The sequence below is a fragment of the Oncorhynchus masou genome, unplaced genomic scaffold (assembly GCF_036934945.1).
Source record: "Oncorhynchus masou masou isolate Uvic2021 unplaced genomic scaffold, UVic_Omas_1.1 unplaced_scaffold_2243, whole genome shotgun sequence".
NCBI lineage: Eukaryota > Metazoa > Chordata > Actinopteri > Salmoniformes > Salmonidae > Oncorhynchus > Oncorhynchus masou.
Genome location: NW_027008717.1, coordinates 1 through 22500, shown reverse-complemented (window position 1 = coordinate 22500; position 22500 = coordinate 1). Strand labels below are relative to the sequence as shown.

General features: G+C 52.5%; 2 protein-coding genes across 2 annotated transcripts in view; one reads left to right on the top strand and one right to left on the bottom strand.

Moving 5' to 3' along the window:
* LOC135533142 (partitioning defective 3 homolog B-like) overlaps nucleotides 1–3758 on the top strand; it is a gene marked incomplete at its 5' end in the record, with an annotated part of 57946 nt that extends 54188 nt beyond the window's left edge. The window contains one exon of the mRNA XM_064960551.1: nucleotides 2358–3758. Within this exon, the coding sequence (XP_064816623.1) occupies nucleotides 2358–2493 (136 nt within the window). The remainder of the gene's footprint in view (nucleotides 1–2357) is intronic.
* Nucleotides 3759–20136: 16378 nt separating this feature from the next.
* Nucleotides 20137–20982, bottom strand: LOC135533141 (uncharacterized; the record flags this gene model as incomplete). Its single annotated transcript, XM_064960550.1, has 1 exon — nucleotides 20137–20982. A coding segment is annotated over one exon (846 nt), but the record flags the coding sequence as incomplete, so codon positions are not given.
* Between the last annotated feature and the right edge of the window lie 1518 nt (nucleotides 20983–22500).

Below are 22500 nucleotides of genomic sequence, written 5' to 3'. Positions count from 1 at the left end.
AACCCAGCCTAAAACCCCAAACAGCAAGCAATGCAGGTGTAGAAGCACGGTGGCTAGGAAAAACTCCCTAGAAAGGCCAAAACCTAGGAAGAAACCTAGAGAGGAACCAGGCTATGTGGGGTGGCCAGTCCTCTTCTGGCTGTGCCGGGTAGAGATTATAACAGAACATGGCCAAGATGTTCAAATGTTCATAAATGACCAGCATGGTCAAATAATAATAATCACAGGCAGAACAGTTGAAACTGGAGCAGCAGCATGGCCAGGTGGACTGGGGACAGCAAGGAGTCATCATGTCAGGTATCACCATAATTTGCAAATAAATTCATTAAAAATCCTACAATGTGATTTTCTGGATTTTTTTTCCTCATTTTGTCTGTCATAGTTGAAGTGTACCTATGATGAAAATTACAGGCCTCTCTCGTCTTTTTAAGTGGGAGAACTTGCACAATTGGTGGCTGACTAAATACTTTTTTGCCCCACTGTATCTACTACACTTTGTTTGGGGACAAACCGGATCACTCAGAGTTCCAATGCTGTAGTTGTTTGATTGAGGAGGATTATGGGCTTCCTTGATCACGCAGGTCGCGTGGAAGCCGAAGACAGCGGACTCCCACCAAGCAGTGGGACATTCCCAACGAGAGGCCCAGAGTGGATACAAACAACAAATAGTTCTGCAACACTTAACACAAGATGGCGCCGACAGAGGTGGTCGCCTCGCCTCTCGTTCTTAGGATACTATGCAGTATTTTTATTTATTTTTATTTTATTTTTTATTTTTTTACAGGAAATGTTAAGTCTTATTACATAGGGAGGAACTATTGGATATTAGAGCAACGTGAACTCACCAACATTACGACCAGGAATACGACTTTCCAGAAGTGGATCCTCTGTTTGGGACCATCACCCAGGGCAATGGATCTAATCCCAGAAGCCACCCCAAAACAACAGCGCCACAGAAGGGGCAGACGTGCGCCGTACATGTGCCCACCGCCCTCCGGTCCCGAGTATACTACTCGCCAATGTCCAGTCATTTGACAACAAGGTTGGCCAAAATTCGAGCAAGGGTTGCCTTCCAGAGAGACATCAGAGATTGTAACATCCTCTGTTTCACAGAGACATGTCTCACTCAGGATATGTTGTCAGAATCGGTTCAGCTTCCGGGCTTCTCCATGAATCGCGCCGACAGAGATAAACACCTCTCTAGGAAGAGGAAGGGTGCTCCATGATTAACGACTCATGGTGTAATCATAACAACGTACAGGAACTCAAGTCCTTCTGCTCACCCAACCTAGAATTACTTACAATCAAATTACAGTCATTTTACCTACCAAGAGAATTCTCGTCAGTTATCATCACAGATATGTACGTTCCCCCTCAAGCAGACACCACGACGGCCCTCAAGGAACTACAAGGAAATTGACTGGACTCTGGAAAACATGCATTTGAAGGCTGCATTTATTGTAGCTTGGGATTTTAACAAAGCAAATTTGAGAACAAGGCAACCTAAATTCTATCAGAATATTGATTGTAGTACTCGCGGGGGTAATACACTCGATCACTGCTACTCTTACTTCCGTGATGCATGCAAAGCCCTCCCTTCGGTAAATCCGACCACGACGCCATCAAGCTCCTACCGTCTAATAGGCAGAAACTCAAACATGATCTACCAGTGACAAGAACTATTCAACGCTGGTCTGACCAATCGGAATCCACGGTTCAAGATTTTTTGGGGGATCACGAGGACTGGGATATGTTCCGATCAGTCTCAGAGAACAACATGGACCTATACGCTGACTCTGTGAGTGAGTTTATCAGGAAGTGCATTGGAGACGTTGTACCCACTGTGACTATTAAAACCTTCCCTAACCAGATGGATGGCGGCATTCGCACAAACTGAAACCACTTCATTTATCCATGGAAAGAGGTCTGGGAATATGGCCGGATATAAACAGTGTAGTTATTCCCTTCGCAAGGCAATCAAACAAGCAAAATGCCAGTACAGGGACAAAGTGGAGTCAATGGCTCAGACACGAGACGTATGTGGCAGGGTCAACAAGAAATCACAGACTACAAAAATATGTGTTTACGGACATATTCAATCGCTTCCTATCCCAGTTTGCTGTCCACACATGCTTCAAGATGGTCACCATTGTTCCTGTACCCAGGAAGGCAAACACAACTGAACTAAATGACTGTCGCCCCGTAGCACTCACTTCTGTCATCATGAAGTGCTTTTGAGAGGCTAGTCAAGGATCATATCACCACCACCTTACCGGCCACCCTAGACCCACTTCAGTTTGCATACCGCCCCAACGGGTCCAACTCTAACCCCTAACCCTGCTCTCTGTCTGCTACAGTAGTGTGGATCGTATCCAGCAGCTGAGGAGAGAGTACCAGCAGGTCTGCAGAGAGGGACCAGCACCAGTCTATGAGGAGATAGAGACCAGACAAAGAGGACCTGAGTACAACCAACACAACGTGAGTGAATCATAACCAACACAACATGAGTGACTCATAACCAACACAATGTGAGTGACTCATAACCAACACTAGGTGAGTGACTCATAACCAACACAAGTTGAGTGACTCATAACCAACACAAGGTGAGTGACTCATAACCAACACAAGGTGAGTGACTCATAACCAACACAAGGTGAGTGACTCATAACCAACACAATGTGAGTAGCATTGTGACTCATAACCAACACAAAGTGAGTAGCATTGTGACTCATAACCAACACAACACGAGTAGCATTGTGACTCATAACCAACACAAGGTGAGTGACTCATAACCAACACAAGGTGAGTGACTCATAACCAACACAATGTGAGTAGCATTGTGACTCATAACCAACACAAAGTGAGTAGCATTGTGACTCATAACCAACACAACACGAGTAGCATTGTGACTCATAACCAACACAAAGTGAGTAGCATTGTGACTCATAACCAACACAACACGAGTAGCATTGTGACTCATAACCAACACAAAGTGAGTAGCAGTGTGACTCATAACCAACACAAAGTGAGTAGCATTGTGACTCATAACCAACACAAAGTGAGTAGCATTGTGACTCATAACCAACACAACACGAGTAGCATTGTGACTCATAACCAACACAAAGTGAGTAGCATTGTGACTCATAACCAACACAAAGTGAGTAGCATTGTGACTCATAACCAACACAAAGTGAGTAGCATTGTGACTCATAACCAACACAAAGTGAGTATCCGTGTTGTCGTTCAGCCGCGACTCGGTGAAACATAAGATATTACAGTTTTTAATGTCCCGTTGGTAGGATAGACATTTAAGTCATTTAGCATTCGTAGATCATCCAGTTTATTCTCCAGTGATTGGCACGTTGGCCAATAGGACGAATGGTAGAAGCGGGTTACCCACTCGCAGATGAATTCTCACAAGGCACCCCGACCTCCTCACCCTGTGTTTCCGTCTTGGGCCTGGTCTCGGGGAAGTAGAATATCTTGTCAATAATCACTGTTCTGATGCCCAGAATCTCTTTTCGGTCATAAGAGACGGGTTGCAGCAACATTATGTACAAAACAAGTTACAAACGATGCGAAGAGACAAACGAAATAACGCAGTTGGTTAGTAGCCCTTAAAACGTCAGCCATCCCCTCTGGCGCCATTATCACTAATGGTGGACATATGGAAGCAGGTGGAGACAGCAGACTGGGAGAGATTGAATATATCCGTAAAGACTTCAGCCAGCTGGTCTGCACATGCTCTGAGGACAGATACAATATGTTTCTGGAAATAGAAAAGGAAACTGTAGCAATTCCTTGGAGCTGATTCACTTGGAGCTGATTCACTTGGAGCTGATTCACTTGGAGCTGATTCACTCGGAGCTGATTCACTTGGAGCTGATTCACTTGGAGCTGATTCACTTGGAACGGATTCATTCACTCTGAACAGTAGAAAAGGGAACAATTCCTTGGAGCTGATTCATTCACTCTGAACAGTAGAAAAGGGATCAATACCTTGGAGTTGATTCACTTTGAGCTGATTCATTCACTCTGAACAGTAGAAAAGGGAACAATTCCTTGGAGCTGATTCACTTGGAGCTGATTCACTTAGAGCTTATTCATTCACTCTGAACAGTAGAAAAGGGAACAATACATTGGAGTTGATTCACTTAGAGCTGATTCATTCACTCTGAACAGTAGAAAAGGGAACAATACCTTGGAGTTGATTCACTTAGAGCTGATTCATTCACTCTGAACAGTAGAAAAAGGAACAATTCCTTGGAGCTGATTCACTTGGAGCTGATTCACTTGGAGCTGATTCATTCACTCTGAACAGTAGACTTGAAGTGTAATTCTGAAAAGAACAGCAGCTGTGTTGTGAGTGGCTGTGTGAATGGCTTCCTTTGTTGCTAGGAGATGCTGAATGGTTATTTTGTTCCACGGGTTTTCAAGCTGCGGAGATGTACTGTGGCCCTTTGAGAGAGTTCAGTTCCCCCTGCGTCCCAAATGTGGCACCCTATCCCCTATATAGTGCACTACGTTTGACCAGGGTCAATATGGGCTATGTGGGAATTAGGGTGCTATTTGAGATGCATTGAAAGGCGTCGGTTATTAGAGGGTTTTGGGGAAAGGCCATTATCACTTTGATTAGTACATAACACCAACAACACTTGAGATATAATTGAAGGCTGCTTGTGTATCTATATTGATTTGTGAGGAGCAGTCGCCTCCTTGGTTGACCTTGGCCAGACAGAAAGGGTAGAGTGAGCATGTCTCAAATGGCTCCCTACCCCCTATAGAATGCACTACTTTAGACCAGAGCCCTATGAAACCCTATCCCCTATAGAATGCACTACTTTAGACCAGAGCCCTATGAAACCCTATCCCCTATAGAATGCACTACTTTAGACAAGAGCCCTATGAAACCCTATCCCCTATAGAATGCACTAATTTAGACAAGAGCCCTATGAAACCCTATCCCCTATAGAATGCACTAATTTAGACAAGAGCCCTATGAAACCCTATCCCCTATAGAATGCACTACTTTAGACTTGCCTCATGGAACCCTTGTCTATAGAATGCACTATTTAGAATAGAGCCCATAGGAACCTCTAGTCCCATGTGCTCTTAAAGTAGTGCACTATATAGGGAATAGGGTTCCATAGGGCTCTTGTCTAAATTAGTGCACTATATAGGGAATAGTGAGCCATTTGGGAAGCTGACAGAGTGGGTAGGTAGGGTGACCATGGTTGGAGGGGGATTTCTTTTATAACTGTAATTTTAGTGTGATAATCTGCCCTCTTGATCAGCGTGCGGTCCTGAGATTAGAAGGCTGGATAATTCATTTTCTGACTGATTTTCTGCTTAATTTACTTAAATAGCCTTTTCTGAGAAAGGAGGCAGGGAGGGAGGGGGATGGATGGAGGCAGGGATGTAACAGAGTGGGTAGGTAGGGTGAGGTAGGTGGGATTTCTTTTAGGTAATTTTAGTGGATAGGATCAGGTAGGTGGGTAGGTAGGTGGCTGGGTAGGTGGGTTCTGTAGGCAGGTGACAGGCAGGCAGGTGGGGAGGCAGGGTGGGCAGGGGCAGGCAGGTGGCAGGCAGGGAGGGTGGGTGGCAGGCAGGTGGGTGGCAGGTGGGTGGGTCTTGGGTGGGTGGGCAGGCAGGCAGGTCAGGCAGGCAGGCAGGCAGGCAGGCAGGCAGGCAGGCAGGTGGGTGGGTGGCAGGCAGGTGGGTGGGTGGGTGGGTTTTCAGGGTGGCAGGTGGGCAGGCAGGCAGGCAGGCAGGCAGGCAGGTGGGCAGGCAGGCAGGCAGGGTGGGTGGGCAGGGTGGCAGGTGGGTGGGTGGGTGGGCAGGCAGGTGGGTGGGCAGGCAGGTGGGTGGGTGGGTGGGTGGCAGGCAGGCCAGGCAGGTGGGCCCTCCCTCCCTGGCCTCAGGCCTGGGTGGGTAGGTGGGTCCCTCCCTCCTACCTAGGTACCTGGGTACCTAGGTGGGTGGTGGGTCCCTCCCTCCCTCCCTGGGTAGGTCCCTGGGAGGATGTTGGTAGGTAGGGAGACAGAGGGAAGGAGAGAGAGAGATAGAGAAAGCTAACATGAGTAACACAACATCAGGTACCCAGCTTCCCTCCCTCCTCCCTCCCTCCCTCCCTAACTACCTACCTCCCTCCCTACCTACCTACCTCCCTACCTACCTTTCTCCCTCCCTCCCCCCTCCCTCCATCCCTCCCTCCCTACCTACCTCTCTCCCTCTATCCCTCCATCCATCCCTCCCTACCTACCTCTCTCCCTCCATCCCTCCCTCCATCCCTCCTTCCCTACCTCTCTCCCCATCCATCCCTCCCCCCCCTCCATCCCTCCCTCCATCCCTCCCTCCCTACCTCTCTCTCCCTCCACCCCTCCCCCTCTCTCCCTCCATCCCTCCCTCCCTTTCTACCTCTCTCGCTCCCTCCATCCCTACTTCCCTCCATCCCTCCCTCCCTACATCTCTCCCTCCATCCCTCCCTCCCTACCTCTCCTCCCTCCATCCCTCCCTCCTACCTCTCTCCCTCCATCCCTCCCTCCCTACCTACCTCTCTCCCTCCCTCCATCCCTCCCTCCCCTCTCTCCCTCCATCCCTCCCTCCTCCCTACCTACCTCCATCCCTCCCTCCCTACCTACCTCCTCCCTCCCTCCATCCCTACCTCCCTCCATCCCGCCCTCCCTCCCTCCCTACTTCCCTCCATTCCTCCCTCCCTACTTCCCTCCCTACCTCTCTCCCTCCATCCCTCCCTCCCCCCTCTCTCCCTCCATCCCTCCCTCCCTACCTACCTCCTCCCTCCCTCCATCCCTACCTCCCTCCATCCCTCCATCCCTCCCTCCCTCCCTCCCTCCCTCCCTCCCTCCCTCCCTCCCTCCCTCCCTCCTACCTCCCTCCATCCATCCCTACTTCCCTCCCTCCCTCCCTAACTACCTCCATCCCTCCCTCCCTCCATCCCTCCCTCCATCCATCCCTCCCTCCACTTCCCTCCCTCCATTCCTCCCTCCCTACTTCCCTCCATCCATCCCTCCATCCATCCCTCCATCCATCCCTCCATCCATCCCTTCCTCCCTACATCCCTCCCTCCATCCATCCCTCCCTCCCTACATCCCTCCCTCTCTCCCTCCATCCCTACCTCCCTACTACCTCCCTCCCTCCATCCCTCCCTCCCCCTCTCTCACCTCCCTCCCTCCCTCCCCCCGTCTCTCACCTCCCTCCCTCTCTCCCTCCCACTCCCTCCATCCGTCCCTCCCTTCCTCTCTCCCTCGATCCCTCCTCCCTACTTCTGTCCCTCCCTCCCCCTCTCTCCCTCCATCCCTCCCCCCATCTCTCCCTCCATCCCTCCTTCCCTACCTCCCTACCTCCCTCCCTCCCTCCCCCTACCTCTCTCCCTCCATCCCTCCCTCCCTACCTCTCTCCCTCCCTCCCTCCCTGCCTATCTCCCTCCATCCCTCCTTCCCTCTCTCCCCCCTCCCTCCCTCCCTGCCTCCATCCTTCCCTCCATCCCTCCCTCCCTCCATCCATCCATCATCCCTCCCTCCCTCCCTACATCCATCCCTCCCTCCCTCCCTCCCTACCTCTCCCCTCCCCCATTCCCTATATAGTGACCACAGCCTGCCCCCTATTCCCTATATAGTGACCACAGCCTGCCCCCTATTCCCTATATAGTGACCACAGCCTGCCCCCTATCCCCTATATAGTGACCACAGCCTGCCCCCTATTCCCTATATAGTGACCACAGCCTGCCCCCTATTCCCTATATAGTGACCACAGCCTGCCCCCTATTCCCTATATAGTGACCACAGCCTGCCCCCTATTCCCTATATAGTGACCACAGCCTGCCCCCTATTCCCTATATAGTGACCACAGCCTGCCCCTATTCCCTATATAGTGACCACAGCCTGCCCCCTATTCCCTATATAGTGACCACAGCCTGCCCCCTATTCCCTATATAGTGACCACAGCCTGCCCCCTATTCCCTATATAGTGACCACAGCCTGCCCCCTATTCCCTATATAGTGACCACAGTCTGCCCCCTATTCCCTATATAGTGACCACAGCCTGCCCCCTATTCCCTATATAGTGACCACAGCCTGCCCCCTATTCCCTATATAGTGACCACAGCCTGCCCCCTATTCCCTATATAGTGACCACAGCCTGCCCCCTATTCCCTATATAGTGACCACAGCCTGCCCCCTATTCCCTATATAGTGACCACAGCCTGCCCCCTATTCCCTATATAGTGACCACAGCCTGCCCCCTATTCCCTATATAGTGACCACAGCCTGCCCCCTATTCCCTATATAGTGACCACAGCCTGCCCCCTATTCCCTATATAGTGACCACAGCCTGCCCCCTATTCCCTATATAGTGACCACAGCCTGCCCCCTATTCCCTATATAGCGACCACAGCCTGCCCCCTATATTGGTCGGTCGGTCTGTCTCTCCTCTGTCTCAGTCTCTGTCCCTCTCTCCCTCCCCATCTCCTCTGTCTCAGTCTCTGTCCCTCCCTCCCCCCTCTCTCCCTCCCCCTCTCCTCTGTCTCAGTCTCTCTCCTTCCCTCCCCATCTCCTCTGTCTCAGTCTCTGTCCCTCCCTCCCCCCTCTCTCCCTCCCCCTCTCCTCTGTCTCAGTCTCTCTCCCTCCCTCCCCCTCTCTCCCTCCGTCTCTGTGCTTGTGATGGAATGACACGATTAACTGCTGTGAGCTCAAGTATGAGTGTCTGCTCGAGTCACTTCACACAGAGGTTGTTGTCAAACACTACCCCCCTCATCACCTCCTTCCTCGCAGGAACAGGGAAAGCACGTTACTGATTAAGTTAGTGACTTTGAAACTCAATTGGCATTGATGTGTGGTGATAGGGCACTGAGTGTAGTTCTACACAGGTCACCTTGTCCTTGGGACAGTAGTTAAGGGATATTTACGAACCTCAGAGGTCATTGCTAACCCCCAGAATCTATGTAGACTGGGACTGCTGTTTGTATCACTGAAATTCAAACCTCAACCATCTTTGTTCCTTTCATATCGCTGACTTAACATTGTTTCAGTATGGATAGCTATGGGAGTTTCAGTATGTATCTCTATGGGAGTTTCAGTAGGTATCTCTATGGGAGTTTCAGTATGTATCTCTATGGGAGTTTCAGTATGTATCTCTATGGGAGTTTCAGTAGGTATCTCTATGGGAGTTTCAGTATGTATCTCTATGGGAGTTTCAGTAGGTATCTCTATGGGAGTTTCAGTATGTATCTCTATGGGAGTTTCAGTATGTATCTCTATGGGAGTTTCAGTAGGTATCTCTATGGGAGTTTCAGTATGTATCTCTATGGGAGTTTCAGTATGTATCTCTAATGGAGTTTCAGTATGTATCTCTATGGGAGTTTCAGTAGGTATCTCTATGGGAGTTTCAGTATGTATCTCTGTGGGAGTTTCAGAATGTATCTCTATGGGAGTTTCAGTATGTTTCTATGGGAGTTTCAGTATGTATCTCTATGGGAGTTTCAGTATGTTTCTATGGGAGTTTCAGTATATATCTCTATGGGAGTTTCAGTATGTATCTCTATGGTAGTTTCAGTATGTATCTCTATGGGAGTTTCAGTATGGATAACTATGGGAGTTTCAGTATGGATAACTATGGGAGTTTCAGTATGTATCTCTATGGGAGTTTCAGTATGGATAACCATTGGAGTTTCAGTATGGATAACAATGGGAGTTTCAGTATGGATAACTATGGGAGTTTCAGTATGTATCTCTATGGGAGTTTCAGTATGGATAACTATGGGAGTTTCAGTATGGATAACTATGGGAGTTTCAGTATGGATAACTATGGTAGTTTCAGTATGGATAACTATGGGAGTTTCAGTATGGATAACTATGGGAGTTTCAGTATGGATAACTATGGTAGTTTCAGTATGGATAACTATGGGAGTTTCAGTATAGATAACTATGGGAGTTTCAGTATGGATAACTATGGGAGTTTCAGTATGGATAACTATGGTAGTTTCAGTATGGATAACTATGGTAGTTTCAGTATGGATAACTATGGGAGTTTCAGTATGGATAACTATGGGAGTTTCAGTATGGATAACTATGGTAGCTTCAGTATGGATAACTATGGGAGTTTCAGTATGGATAACTATGGGAGTTTCAGTATGGATAACTATGGGAGTTTCAGTATGGATAACTATGGGAGTTTCAGTATGGATAACTATGGGAGTTTCAGTATGGATAACTATGGTAGTTTCAGTATGGATAACTATGGGAGTTTCAGTATGGATAACTATGGGAGTTTCAGTATGGATAACTATGGGAGTTTCAGTATGGATAACTATGGGAGTTGCAGTATGGATAACTATGGGAGTTTCAGAATGGATAACTATGGGAGTGGCTGTAGGATGTATGGGGCAATAGGAATTTCTATAGACAGACATTTCTGATTGATGTCGTGGAATATGCTGTTCTAGATAGATGGTTGTTCTGTAAACCATGTGCTCAGCTTTTCCCTTCTGGACTGGAGAAGAGAAGGATATAATGTTAGGTAGTGTAGCTAGAGGCAGGGCGTTCCTTCTACATGTATCCTTCTCTGACAGGCAGTCTCCTAGCTAGATAAAATATGGTTCAATCCCAATCTGCTCTCCTCTCCTCCTCCCCCCCTGACCCTTCGATGTTTGCATGTCTGTAAGGTGGAAGAAATATGGTTCAATCCCAATCTGCTCTCCACTCCTCCTCCCCCCCTGACCCTTCGATGTTTGCATGTCTGTAAGGTGGAAGAAATATGGTTCAATCCCAATCTGCTCTCCTCTCCTCCTCCCCCCCTGACCCTTCGATGTTTGCATGTCTGTAAGGTGGAAGAAATAGGGTGGAAACTCACCACTTCGCTGCTGTTGATCTGTCCACACCCTTTCTGCAAACACTGGAGGGTTCGGACCAAGCTGAAGGGGTAGAGCGGGAATTTGGACTGGATGTAGGGAACGGTGCTGTACTTGTGTCTGATTCTGTGGAGTCTTCATGTCATCCACAAGCTTTTCTTTCCTAGCTGCTGGTCTGTTTTATCTGAAAACAACGACAGAGCAGAACAGTGAGCCAAGTCCAATACCCTTCGTTTGGTTTGGCCTCAGAACATTCCAGAGACAACCTGCTATTAATATAGACACCGATGCATGGGCTGAACTGAGTCCCAAAGGGCACCCTATTCCCTATGTAGTGCACTGCTTTTAACCAGAGCCCTATGGGCTATGTAGGGAATGGGGTGCTATTTGAGATTCCGCCTTGGACTCTCATCTCGTATTTAACAATAATACAGTATGACGTTGTTGTAATACCAACGACCTTAGAAGAGATGAGATACTCGTGTTGAAACAAGCCGTGTTGGTCCTGGCCCGGCCTCAGTGCAGGACAACACACCTACTGATTCTTAAACATCTCTCTTCTATTATGTCTTCTTTATGTTGAACCCCATTAGCTGATGTCTGCATGGACAGTTTTGTTGTTGTTGGGTTTTTAATTTTATTTTATTAAGATCACCATTAGATGTTGCAAAAGCAGCAGCTACTCTTCCACAGAACACAGAACGCAAAACACAGAACACAAAACACAGAACACGAAACACGAAACACAAAACACAGAACACAGATCACAGAACACGAAACAGAACATTAATAGACAAGAACAGCTCAAGGACAGAACTAAAACATTTTGTAATTCATTTGTTATTTTTATAACTTTTATTTAACTAGGCAAGTCAGTTCAGAACAAATTGTTATTTACAATGACGGCCGACCCCGGCCAAACCCTCACCTAACCCAGACTCCCGATCACTGCTCGTCTTCATGAGGGCCACAACAGATGCTATAAGTCTGCTGGTCATTTATGGTGTTTTCACACACAGTTCTGAGCGATAGTTTCCAATCAGAGTTTGATTATTTGTTACATTGTATTTGTTAGTTTCATCCAGGTTGGTTTTCACATTGCCGAATGTCAAACAAACCAAACATGCCCCGGTGCAGGGTAGTTCTGAGGGATCCGTTGCCATAGAAATGTGCCTGGCTCCCTGCCACTTCCGTATGACTGGTTGACCCCGAGTTAAACTCAGAGTTGACCAAAGTTACTTGGCTAAATCCTCAAACCTGCTTCGAAGGATGCCTCTCTCAGGACACGTGTCTAGTGTTGTTCTGAGATAGAGTTCTGTGGTGGAATGGAATTCTCCATTCTGAGGTTCCATAGAATGGAAAGTATTCCAGAAAGTCCCCAGAGTTCTGTTAGCTCAGAAACAGAATATTCATGGTGGTACTGGAGGCCAAATAGGTCCAGTAGAGGATACCTGAGGGAGAAATGTACAGACTCTCTCTTTCTGGAATGACTGCTAATGAACTATACATGGTCTGTGTCCCAAATGGCCCGCTAGGTACCATGGGTCATTTACTTTCTGAACAGAGCAAAGGCAGGACAGAACGGTCCTGAGGTGGACTTTCCCTGATGCACTGTGGATGTCCTGACAGTCAGGCAGACCGTGATAGGTAGAGGGATGAGAGATGGGAGGGGCCGAGAGATGGGAGGGGCCGAGAGATGGGAGGGGCCGAGAGATGGGAGGGGCCGAGGGGAGGGGGATGGAGAGAGAAGAGGGGAAGGGGAGTGAGGTATCAGACCGTGATAGGTATAGGGATGAGAGATGGGAGGGGCCGAGGGGAGGGGGATGGAGAGAGAAGAGGGGAAGGGGAGTGAGGTATCAGAGGAGGGGAGGGGGGGTGAGGTATCAGACCGTGATAGGTATAGGGATGAGAGATGGGAGGGGCCGAGGGGAGGGGGATGGAGAGAGAAGAGGGGAAGGGGAGTGAGGTATCAGACCGTGATAGGTATAGGGATGAGAGATGGGAGGGGCCGAGGGGAGGGGGATGGAGAGAGAAGAGGGGAAGGGGAGTGAGGTATCAGACCGTGATAGGTAGAGGGATGAGAGATGGGAGGGGCCGAGAGAAAAGAGGGATGGAGAGAGAAGGGATGGAGAGAGAAGAGGGGAAGGGGAGTGAGGTATCAGACCGTGATAGGTATAGGGATGAGAGATGGGAGGGGCCGAGAGAAAAGAGGGATGGAGAGAGAAGAGGGGAAGGGGAGTGAGGTATCAGAGGAGGGGAGGGGGAGTGAGGTATCAGACCGTGATAGGTATAGGGATGAGAGATGGGAGGGGCCGAGAGAAAAGAGGGATGGAGAGAGAAGAGGGGAAGGGGAGTGAGGTATCAGGGGAGTGGATGGGGAGGTGGAGTGAGGTATCAGAGGAGGGGAGGGGGAGTGAGGTATCAGAGGAGGGGAGGGGGGGTGAGGTATCAGACCGTGATAGGTATAGGGATGAGAGATGGGAGGGGCCGAGAGAAAAGAGGGATGGAGAGAGAAGAGGGGAAGGGGAGTGAGGTATCAGACCGTGATAGGTATAGGGATGAGAGATGGGAGGGACCGAGAGAAAAGAGGGATGGAGAGAGGAGGGATGGAGAGAGAAGAGGGGAAGGGGAGTGAGGTATCAGGGGAAGGGGAGTGAGGTATCAGGGGAGGGGGAGTGAGGTATCAGGGGAAGGGGAGTGAGGTCTCAGGGAGGGGGAGTGAGGTCTCAGGGAGGGGGAGTGAGGTATCAGTTGAGGGGAGGGGGAGTGAGGTATCAGTTGAGGGGGGGGGGTGAGGTATCAGACCGTGATAGGTATAGGGATGAGAGATGGGAGGGACCGAGAGAAAAGAGGGATGGAGAGAGAAGAGGGGAAGGGGAGTGAGGTATCAGGGGAGTGGATGGGGAGGTGGAGTGAGGTATCAGGGGAGGGGAGGAGTTGTGAGGTATCAGAGGAGGGGGAGTGACGTCTCAGAGGAGGGGAGGGGGAGTGAGGTATCAGGGGAGGGGGAGTGAGGTATCAGGGGAGTGGATGGGGAGGGGGAGTGAGGTATCAGGGGAGGGGAGGGGTTGTGAGGTATCAGAGGAGGGGGAGTGAGGTCTCAGAGGAGGGGAGGGGAGTGACATCTCAGGGGAAGGGAGGGGGAGTGAGGTCTCAGGGGAGGGGGAGTGAGGTATGAGGGGAGGGGGAGTGAGGTCTCAGGGGAGGGGGAGTGAGGTATGAGGGGAGGGGGAGTGAGATCTCAGGGGAGGGGGAGTGAGGTTTCAGAGGAGTGAGGTTTCAGGGGAGTGAGGTCTCAGGGGAAGGGGAGTGAGGTCTCAGGGGAGGTGGAGTGAGGTCTCAGGGGAGGTGGAGTGAGGTATCAGGGGAGGGGAGTGAGGTCTCAGGGGAAGGGGAGGGGGAGTGAGGTATCAGGGGAGGTGGAGTGAGGTTTCAGGGGATGGGAGGGGGAGTGAGGTCTCAGAGGAGTGAGGTTTCAGGGGTGTGAGGTCTCAGGGGAGGGGGAGTGAGGTCTCAGGGGAGGGGGAGGGAGGTCTCAGGGGAAGGGGAGTGAGGTCCCAGGGGAGGGGAGTGAGGTCTCAGGGGAGGGGGAGTGAGGTATCAGGGGAAGGGGAGTGATATCTCAGGGGAAGGGGAGTGAGGTCTCAGGGGAGGGGGAGTCAGGTCTCAGGGGAAGGGGAGTGAGGTATCAGGGGAGGGGAGTGAGGTATCAGGGGAGTGGATGGGGAGGGGGAATGAGGTATCAGGGGAGGGGAGGGGGAGTGAGATCTCAGAGGAGGGGGAGTGAGGTCTCAGAGGAGGGGGAGTGAGGTATGAGGGGAGGGGGAGTGAGATCTCAGGGGAGGGGGAGTGAGGTATGAGGGGAGGGGGAGTGAGGTATGAGGGGAGGGGAGGGGGAGTGAGGTCTCAGGGGAGGGGAGTGAGGTATGAGGGGGAGGGGGAGTGAGATCTCAGGGGAGGGGGAGTGAGGTATGAGGGGAGGGGGAGTGAGGTATGAGGAGGGGGAGTGAGATCTCAGGGGAGGGGGAGTGAGGTTTCAGAGGAGTGAGGTTTCAGGGGAGTGAGGTCTCAGGGGAGGGGGAGTGAGGTCTCAGGGGAGGTGGAGTGAGGTCTCAAGGGAGGGGGAGTGAGGTCTCAGGGGAGGTGGAGTGAGGTCTCAGGGGAGGGGGAGTGAGGTATCAGGGGAGGGGGAGTGAGGTCTCAGGGGAAGGGGAGTGAGGTATCAGGGGAGGGGAGTGAGGTCTCAGGGGAAGGGGAGGGGGAGTGAGGTATCAGGGGAGGTGGAGTGAGGTTTCAGGGGATGGGAGGGGGAGTGAGGTCTCAGAGGAGTGAGGTTTCAGGGGAGTGAGGTCTCAGGGGAGGGGGAGTGAGGTCTCAGGGGAGGGGGAGTGAGGTCTCAGGGGAGGGGGAGGGAGGTCTCAGGGGAAGGGGAGTGAGGTCTCAGGGGAAGGGGAGGGGAGTGAGGTCTCAGGGGAGGGGGAGTGAGGTCTCAGGGGAGGGGGAGTGAGGTCTCAGGGGAAGGGGAGTGAGGTATCAGGGGAAGGGGAGTGATATCTCAGGGGAAGGGGAGTGAGGTCTCAGGGGAGGGGGAGTGAGGTCTCAGGGGAAGGGGAGTGAGGTATCAGGGGAAGGGGAGTGAGGTCTCAGGGGAGGGGGAGTGAGTTCTCAGGGGAGGGGGAGTGAGGTCTCGGGGGAGGGGGAGTGAGGTCTCAGGGGAAGGGGAGTGAGGTCTCAGGGGAGGGGAGTGAGGTCTCAGGGGAAGGTGAGTGGGAGTGAGGTCTCAGGGGGAGGGGGAGTTAGGTCTCAGGGGAGGGGGACTGAGGTCTCAGGGGAGGGGGGGGAGTGAGGTCTCAGGGGAGGGGGAGTGAGGTCTCAGGGGAAGGGGAGTGAGGTCTCAGGGGAGGGGGAGTGAGGTCTCAGGGGAGGGGGAGTGATGTCTCAGGGGGAGGGGGGAGTGAGGTATCAGGGGAGGGGGAGTGAGGTCTCAGGGGAGGGGGAGTGAGGTCTCAGGGGAGGGGGAGTGAGGTATCAGGGGAGGGGGAGTGAGGTATCAGGGGAGGGGGAGTGAGGTCTCAGGGGAGGGGGAGTGAGGTATCAGGGGAAGGGGAGTGAGGTATCAGGGGAAGGGGAGGAGGGTCTCAGGGGAGGGGAGTGAGGTCTCAGGGGAGGGGGAGGGGGAGTGAGGTCTCAGGGGGGGGGGTGAGGTCTCAGGGGAAGGGGAGTGAGGTATCAGGGGAGGGGGAGTGAGGTATCAGGGGAGGGGGAGTGAGGTCTCAGGGGAGGGGGAGTGAGGTCTCAGGGGAAGGGGAGTGAGGTATCAGGGGAAGGGGAGTGAGGTATCAGGGGAGGGGGAGTGAGGTATCAGGGGAAGGGGAGTGAGGTATCAGGGGAGGGGGTGAGGTATCAGGGGAAGGGGAGTGAGGTATCAGGGGAAGGGGAGTGAGGTATCAGGGGAAGGGGAGTGAGGTCTCAGGGGAGGGGAGTGAGGTCTCAGGGGAAGGGGAGGGGGAGTGAGGTCTCAGGGGAGGGGGAGTGAGGTCTCAGGGGAAGGGGAGTGAGGTCTCAGGGGAGGGGGAGTGAGGTATCAGGGGAGGGGGAGTGAGGTCTCAGGGGGGAGGGGGAGTGAGGTCTCAGGGGAAGGGGAGTGAGGTATCAGGGGAAGGGGAGTGAGGTATCAGGGGAGGGGGAGTGAGGTATCAGGGGAGAGGGAGGAGGTCTCAGGGGAGGGGGGGGAGTGAGGTCTCAGGGGAAGGGGAGTGAGGTATCAGGGGAGGGGAGTGAGGTCTCAGGGGAGGGGGGGGAGTGAGGTCTCAGGGGAAGGGGAGTGAGGTATCAGGGGAAGGGGAGTGAGGTATCAGGGGAGGGGGAGTGAGGTATCAGGGGAAGGGGAGTGAGGTATCAGGGGAGGGGGAGTGAGGTATCAGGGGAGGGGGAGTGAGGTATCAGGGGAAGGGGAGTGAGGTCTCAGGGGAGGGGAGTGAGGTCTCAGGGGGAGGGGAGTGAGGTCTCAGGGAGGGGGAGTGAGGTCTCAGGGGAGGGGGAGTGAGGTCTCATGGGAGGGGGAGTGAGGTCTCAGGGAGGGGAGTGAGGTCTCAGGGGAGGGGAGTGAGGTCTCAGTGGAGGGGGAGTGAGGTATCAGAGGAGGGGAGGGGGAGTGAGGATCTCAGGGGAGGGGAGTGAGGTATCAGGGAGGGGGAGTGGGAAGGGGGGGAGTGAGGTATCAGGGGAGGGGAGTGAGGTATCAGGGGAGGGGGAGTGAGGTATCAGAGGGGGAGTAGGTATCAGGGGAAGGGGAGTGAGGTCTCAGGGAGGGGGAGTGAGGTCTCAGGGGAGGGGGAGTGAGGTCTCAGGGGAGGGGAGTGAGGTCTCAGGGGAGTGAGGTCTCAGGGGAGTGAGGTCTCAGGGGAGGGGGAGTGAGGTCTCAGGGGAGGGGAAGTGAGGTATCATGGGAAGGGGAGTGAGGTATCAGGGGAGGGGAGTGAGGTCTCAGGGGAGGGGAGTGAGGTCTCATGGGAGGGGAGTTAGGTATCAGGGGAGGGGAGTGAGATCTCAGGGGAGGGGAGTGAGGTCTCAGGGGAGGGGGAGTGAGGTCTCAGGGGAAGGGGAGTGAGGTCTCAGGGGAGGTGAGTTAGGTATCATGGGAAGGGGAGTGAGGTATCAGGGGAGGGGGAGTGAGGTATCAGGGGAGGGGGAGTGAGGTCTCAGGGGAGGGGGAGTGAGGTCTCAGGGGAGGGGGAGTGAGGTCTCAGGGGAGTGAGGTCTCAGGGGAGGGGGAGTGAGGTCTCAGGGGAGGGGGAGTGAGGTCTCAGGGGAGTGAGGTCTCCCGGGAGTGAGGTCTCAGGGGAAGGGGAGTGAGGTCTCAGGGGAGTGGGAGTGAGGTATCAGGGGAGGGGGAGTGAGGTATCAGGGGAAGGGGAGTGAGGTCTCAGGGGAGGGGAGTGAGGTATCAGGGGAGGGGGAGTGAGGTCTCAGGGGAGGGGGAGTGAGGTCTCAGGGGAGGGGGAGTGAGGTCTCAGGGGAGGGGAGTGAGGTATCAGGGGAGGGGAGCGGGAGTGAGGTCTCAGGGGAGGGGGAGTGAGGTCTCAGGGGAGGGGGAGTGAGGTATCAGGGGAGGGGGAGTGAGGTCTCAGGGAGTGAGGTATCAGGGGAGGGGAGTGAGGTATCAGGGGAGGGGAGGGGGAGTGAGGTATCAGGGGAAGGGGAGGGGGAGTGAGGTCTCGGTGGAAGGGGAGTGAGTTATCAGGGGAAGGGGAGGGGGAGTGAGGTCTCAGGGGAGGGGGAGTGAGGTATCAGGGGAGGGGAGTGAGGTCTCAGGGGAAGGGGGAGTGAGTTATCAGGGGAGGGGAGGGGGAGTGAGGTATCAGGGGAGGGGAGTGAGGTCTCAGGGGAGGGGGAGTGAGGTATCAGGGAAGGGGAGTGAGGTCTCAGGGGAGGGGAGTGAGGTCTCAGGGGAGGGGGAGTGAGGTCTCAGGGGAGGGGAGTGAGGTCTCAGGGGAGGGGGAGTGAGGTCTCAGGGGGAGGGGGAGTGAGGTATCAGGGGAGGGGGAGTGAGGTCTCAGGGAAGGGAGTGAGGTATCAGGGGAGGGGGAGTGAGGTCTCAGGGGAGGGGGAGTGAGGTATCAGGGGAGGGGGAGTGAGGTATCAGGGGAGGGGAGTGAGGTATCAGGGGAGGGGAGTGAGGTCTCAGGGGAAGGGGAGTGAGGTCTCAGGGAAGGGGTGAGGTCTCAGGGGAGGGGGAGTGAGGTATCAGGGGAGGGGGAGTGAGGTATCGGGAAGGGGAGTGAGGTCTCAGGGGAGGGGGAGTGAGGTATCAGGGGAGGGGGAGTGAGGTATCAAGTGAAGGGGAGTGAGGTATCAGGGGAGGGGGAGTGAGGTCTCAGGGGAAGGGGAGTGAGGTCTCAGGGGAAGGGGAGGGGGAGTGACTTCTCAGGGAAAGGGGAGTGAGGTCTCAGGGTAAGGGGAGGGGGAGTGAGGTCTCAGGGGAGGGAGGTCTCAGGTCATCCAGATAATACCCAGAGTTCTCCAGTGCTCCCACTCTCATTTACCACTGTCAAGGAGGCAAACATTCAGACTGCGATAATGATAAACAGAACGGTACGTTCCCAACAGTAATGTGCTGCATATTGTCCTTTTAACAATCCCCCATATTGACAGACTTGTTTCATTTAAACATCACATTTCTCTAGTATAGGCTTCTTATCATAAAAAGTTTATTTCACTTTATATATTATCTACCTCACTTGCTTTGGCAATGTTAACACATGTTTCCCATGCCAATAATTGAATTGAATTGAGAGAGAGTTAGAGAGAGAGAGAGTGACAGAGAGATACAGAGAGTTAGAGAGACAGAGAGAGAAAGAGTTAGAGAGAGAGAGAGACAGAGAGAGAGAGAGACAGAGAGAAAGACAGTGTGCCATCAGAGAGAGAGAAAGAGACAAAAGAGAGACAGAGAGAGAGAGAAGACAGAGAGAGAGAGACAGATTTATTTTATCTTGAGTCCTTTCAGAGAGAAAAAGAGAGGCAGAGATATATAGAGAGATTTTCAGAGTTTTGAAACTTCTGACATGTCTACTGTTAATTTTTATTGTTTAGAATGAGAGAGAGTTAGAGAGAGCCAGAGAGAGAGAGAGAGACAGAGAGAGACAGAGAGTTAGAGAGAGAGAGAGTTAGAGAGAGAGAGAGAGGCAGAGAGAGAGAGAGAGAGGCAGAGAGAGAGAGAGACAGAGAGACAGAGAGAGACAGGAGAGAGAGACAGAGAGAGACAGAGAGAGAGAGAGAGAGAGAGAGGCAGAGAGAGAGAGAGAGAGAGAGAGAGAGAGAGAGAGAGAGAGAGAGAGGAGAGAGAGAGAGAGACAGGAGAGAGACAGAGAGACAGGAGAGAGACAGAGAGAGACAGAGAGAGATTTAGAGGGATTTAGAGAATGAGATATTAACAAGAGAGAAAGTCATGCGTAGGGTGATAATTGAGGAATGTTAATTTGATTTGCTTCTGGGTTTGACCTTGCTGTCTAACTGGAGTCTGCTTGACCTGTTGACCTGTTAGCTGTGGCGTTTGGAGTGGAGCGCCGTCTACCCTCCCTATTGAGCGCGCTGTGTCTGCCCTTCCTTGCTGAGCAGTACATTTCCGTAGCGACCTGCCTCTGTGTGTTCCCGGTCCCGCTGTGCTAAATGTGTTCCCGCTGTGTGCTTCTCTTCCATCTTATCTGATGGAGAACAACTCAACCTCTTGACAGCTCCCAGCTTCCCCGAATGAACTAACATGTCAGCCATGGTTACATGGACCCTGTCAGCTGAATGACTGTACCACATAAAAACTCAGGAGACATCTTGATCCGGATCTCTGTAGCTGTAATATCTCTCACTGGAGTCTGGTTCACTGGAGTCTGGTTCACTGGAGTCTGGTTCACTGGAGTCTGGTTCACTGGAGTCTGGTTCACTGGAGTCTGATCCACTGGAGTCTGGTTCACTGGAGTCTGATCCACTCGAGTCTGGTTCACTGGAGTCTGGTTCACTGGTGTCTGGTTCACTGGTGTCTGGTTCACTGGTGGCTGGTTCACTGGAGTCTGGTTCACTGGAGTCTGGTTCACTGGTGGCTGGTTCACTGGAGTCTGGTTCACTGGAGTCTGGTTCACTGGAGTCTGGTTCACTGGTGGCTGGTTCACTGGAGGTTGGTTCACTGGAGGCTGGTTCACTGGAGGTTGGTTCACTGGTGGCTGGTTCACTGGAGTCTGGTTCACTGGTGTCTGGTTCACTGGTGGCTGGTTCACTGGAGTCTGGTTCACTGGAGTCTGGTTCACTGGTGTCTGGTTCACTGGTGTCTGGTTCACTGGTGTCTGGTTCACTGGTGTCTGGTTCACTGGAGTCTGGTTCACTGGTGGCTGGTTCACTGGTGTCTGGTTCACTGGAGGCTGGTTCACTGGAGGCTGGTTCACTGGAGGTTGGTTCACTGGAGGCTGGTTCACTGGAGGTTGGTTCACTGGAGGCTGGTTCACTGGAGGTTGGTTCACTGGAGTCTGGTTCACTGGTGGCTGTTTCACTGGTGGCTGGTTCACTGGAGTCTGGTTCACTGGTGGCTGGTTCACTGGTGGCTGGTTCACTGGAGTCTGGTTCACTGGTGGCTGGTTCAACAGAGAGGCAATTGCCAGTTGACTTTCAGGTGGGTCCCTCTGGGAACTTGCATTTTGATCTCCTTGAAGTGTTTGGACCCTGTGGTGTCAGATCAGTCTGGTTAGGGTTGGTGTGGTATATATCTGTGGTGTCATATCAGTCTGGTTATGGTTGGTGTGGTTTGGACCCTGTGGTGTCAGATCAGTCTGGTTAGGGTTGGTGTGGTGTGGTATATATCTGTGGTGTCATATCAGTCTGGTTATGGTTGGTGTGGTTTGGACCCTGTGGTGTCAGATCAGTCTGGTTAGGGTTGGTGTGGTATATCCCTGTGGTGTTAGATCAGTCTGGTTAGGTTTGGTGTGGTTTGGACCCTGTGGTGTCAGATCAGTCTGGTTAGGGTTGGTTTGGTATATCGCTGTGGTGTTAGATCAGTCTGTTTAGGTTTGGTGTGGTTTGGACCCTGTGGTGTCAGATCAGTCTGGTTAGGGTTGGTTTGGTATATCGCTGTGGTGTTAGATCAGTCTGGTTAGGTTTGGTGTGATTTGGACCCTGTGGTGTCAGATCAGTCTGGTTAGGGTTGGTTTGGTATATCTCTGTGGTGTCAGATCTGCTATGTTGCTCCTGTACTAACAACCAACCGTGGCATGGCCTAGCGGGCAGTTTGGGCAGTATCTATCCCAGCACAACAAGGCAACAGACGGAGAGAGGTCCTGTGTGCTGCCCCTTGTCCCTGGGCATGTGGCCCCACCACCATCATCCTCCCACCCCAGTCACCCAGAGATTACCCAAAATCAGCCATCCAACCATGGGTAATCCCACTTAAAATGTTCTGGAGCTGGCTGAGACGGTAGAACGCCCGGGACTTTCCTGTGACACATAATGGCTGAGTCCGAAATGACACACTAGTCCTTATTGGCCCTAGTCAGACGTAGTGCCCTATATAGGGGACAGTCTGCTATTTGGGACGCACTCTAATACTGATCCCTGAAACCAAACCGTCTCCATTACTATAATTCCAGATGCATTATCACCCTGGTCTCATGTTTTAATAGAGCCTTGGTCTGGAATGTGTGTTTGGGAGGAAAACAGTGATGTAAGGGAAGTGAGCCTGGTAGACCTGGGTCCTGTCCAGTCAGTCAGTCAGCTAGAGGTCCTGTCCAGTCAATCAGTCAGCTAGAGGTCCTGTCCAGTCAGTCAGTCAGCTAGAGGTCCTGTCCACTCAGTCAGTCAGCTAGAGGTCCTGTCCACTCAGTCAGTCAGCTAGAGGTCCTGTCCAGTCAGTCAGTCAGCTAGAGGTCCTGTCCACTCAGCCAGTCAGCTAGAGGTCCTGTCCAGTCAGTCTAGAGGTCCTGTCCAGTCAGTCAGTCAGCTAGAGGTCCTGTCCACTCAGTCAGTCAGCTAGAGGTCCTGTCCACTCAGTCAGTCAGCTAGAGGTTAATGATCAGTCAGTCAGTCAGCTAAAGGTTAATGATCAGTCAGTCAGCTAGAGGTTAATGGTCAGTCAGTCAGTCAGTCAGCTAGAGGTTAAT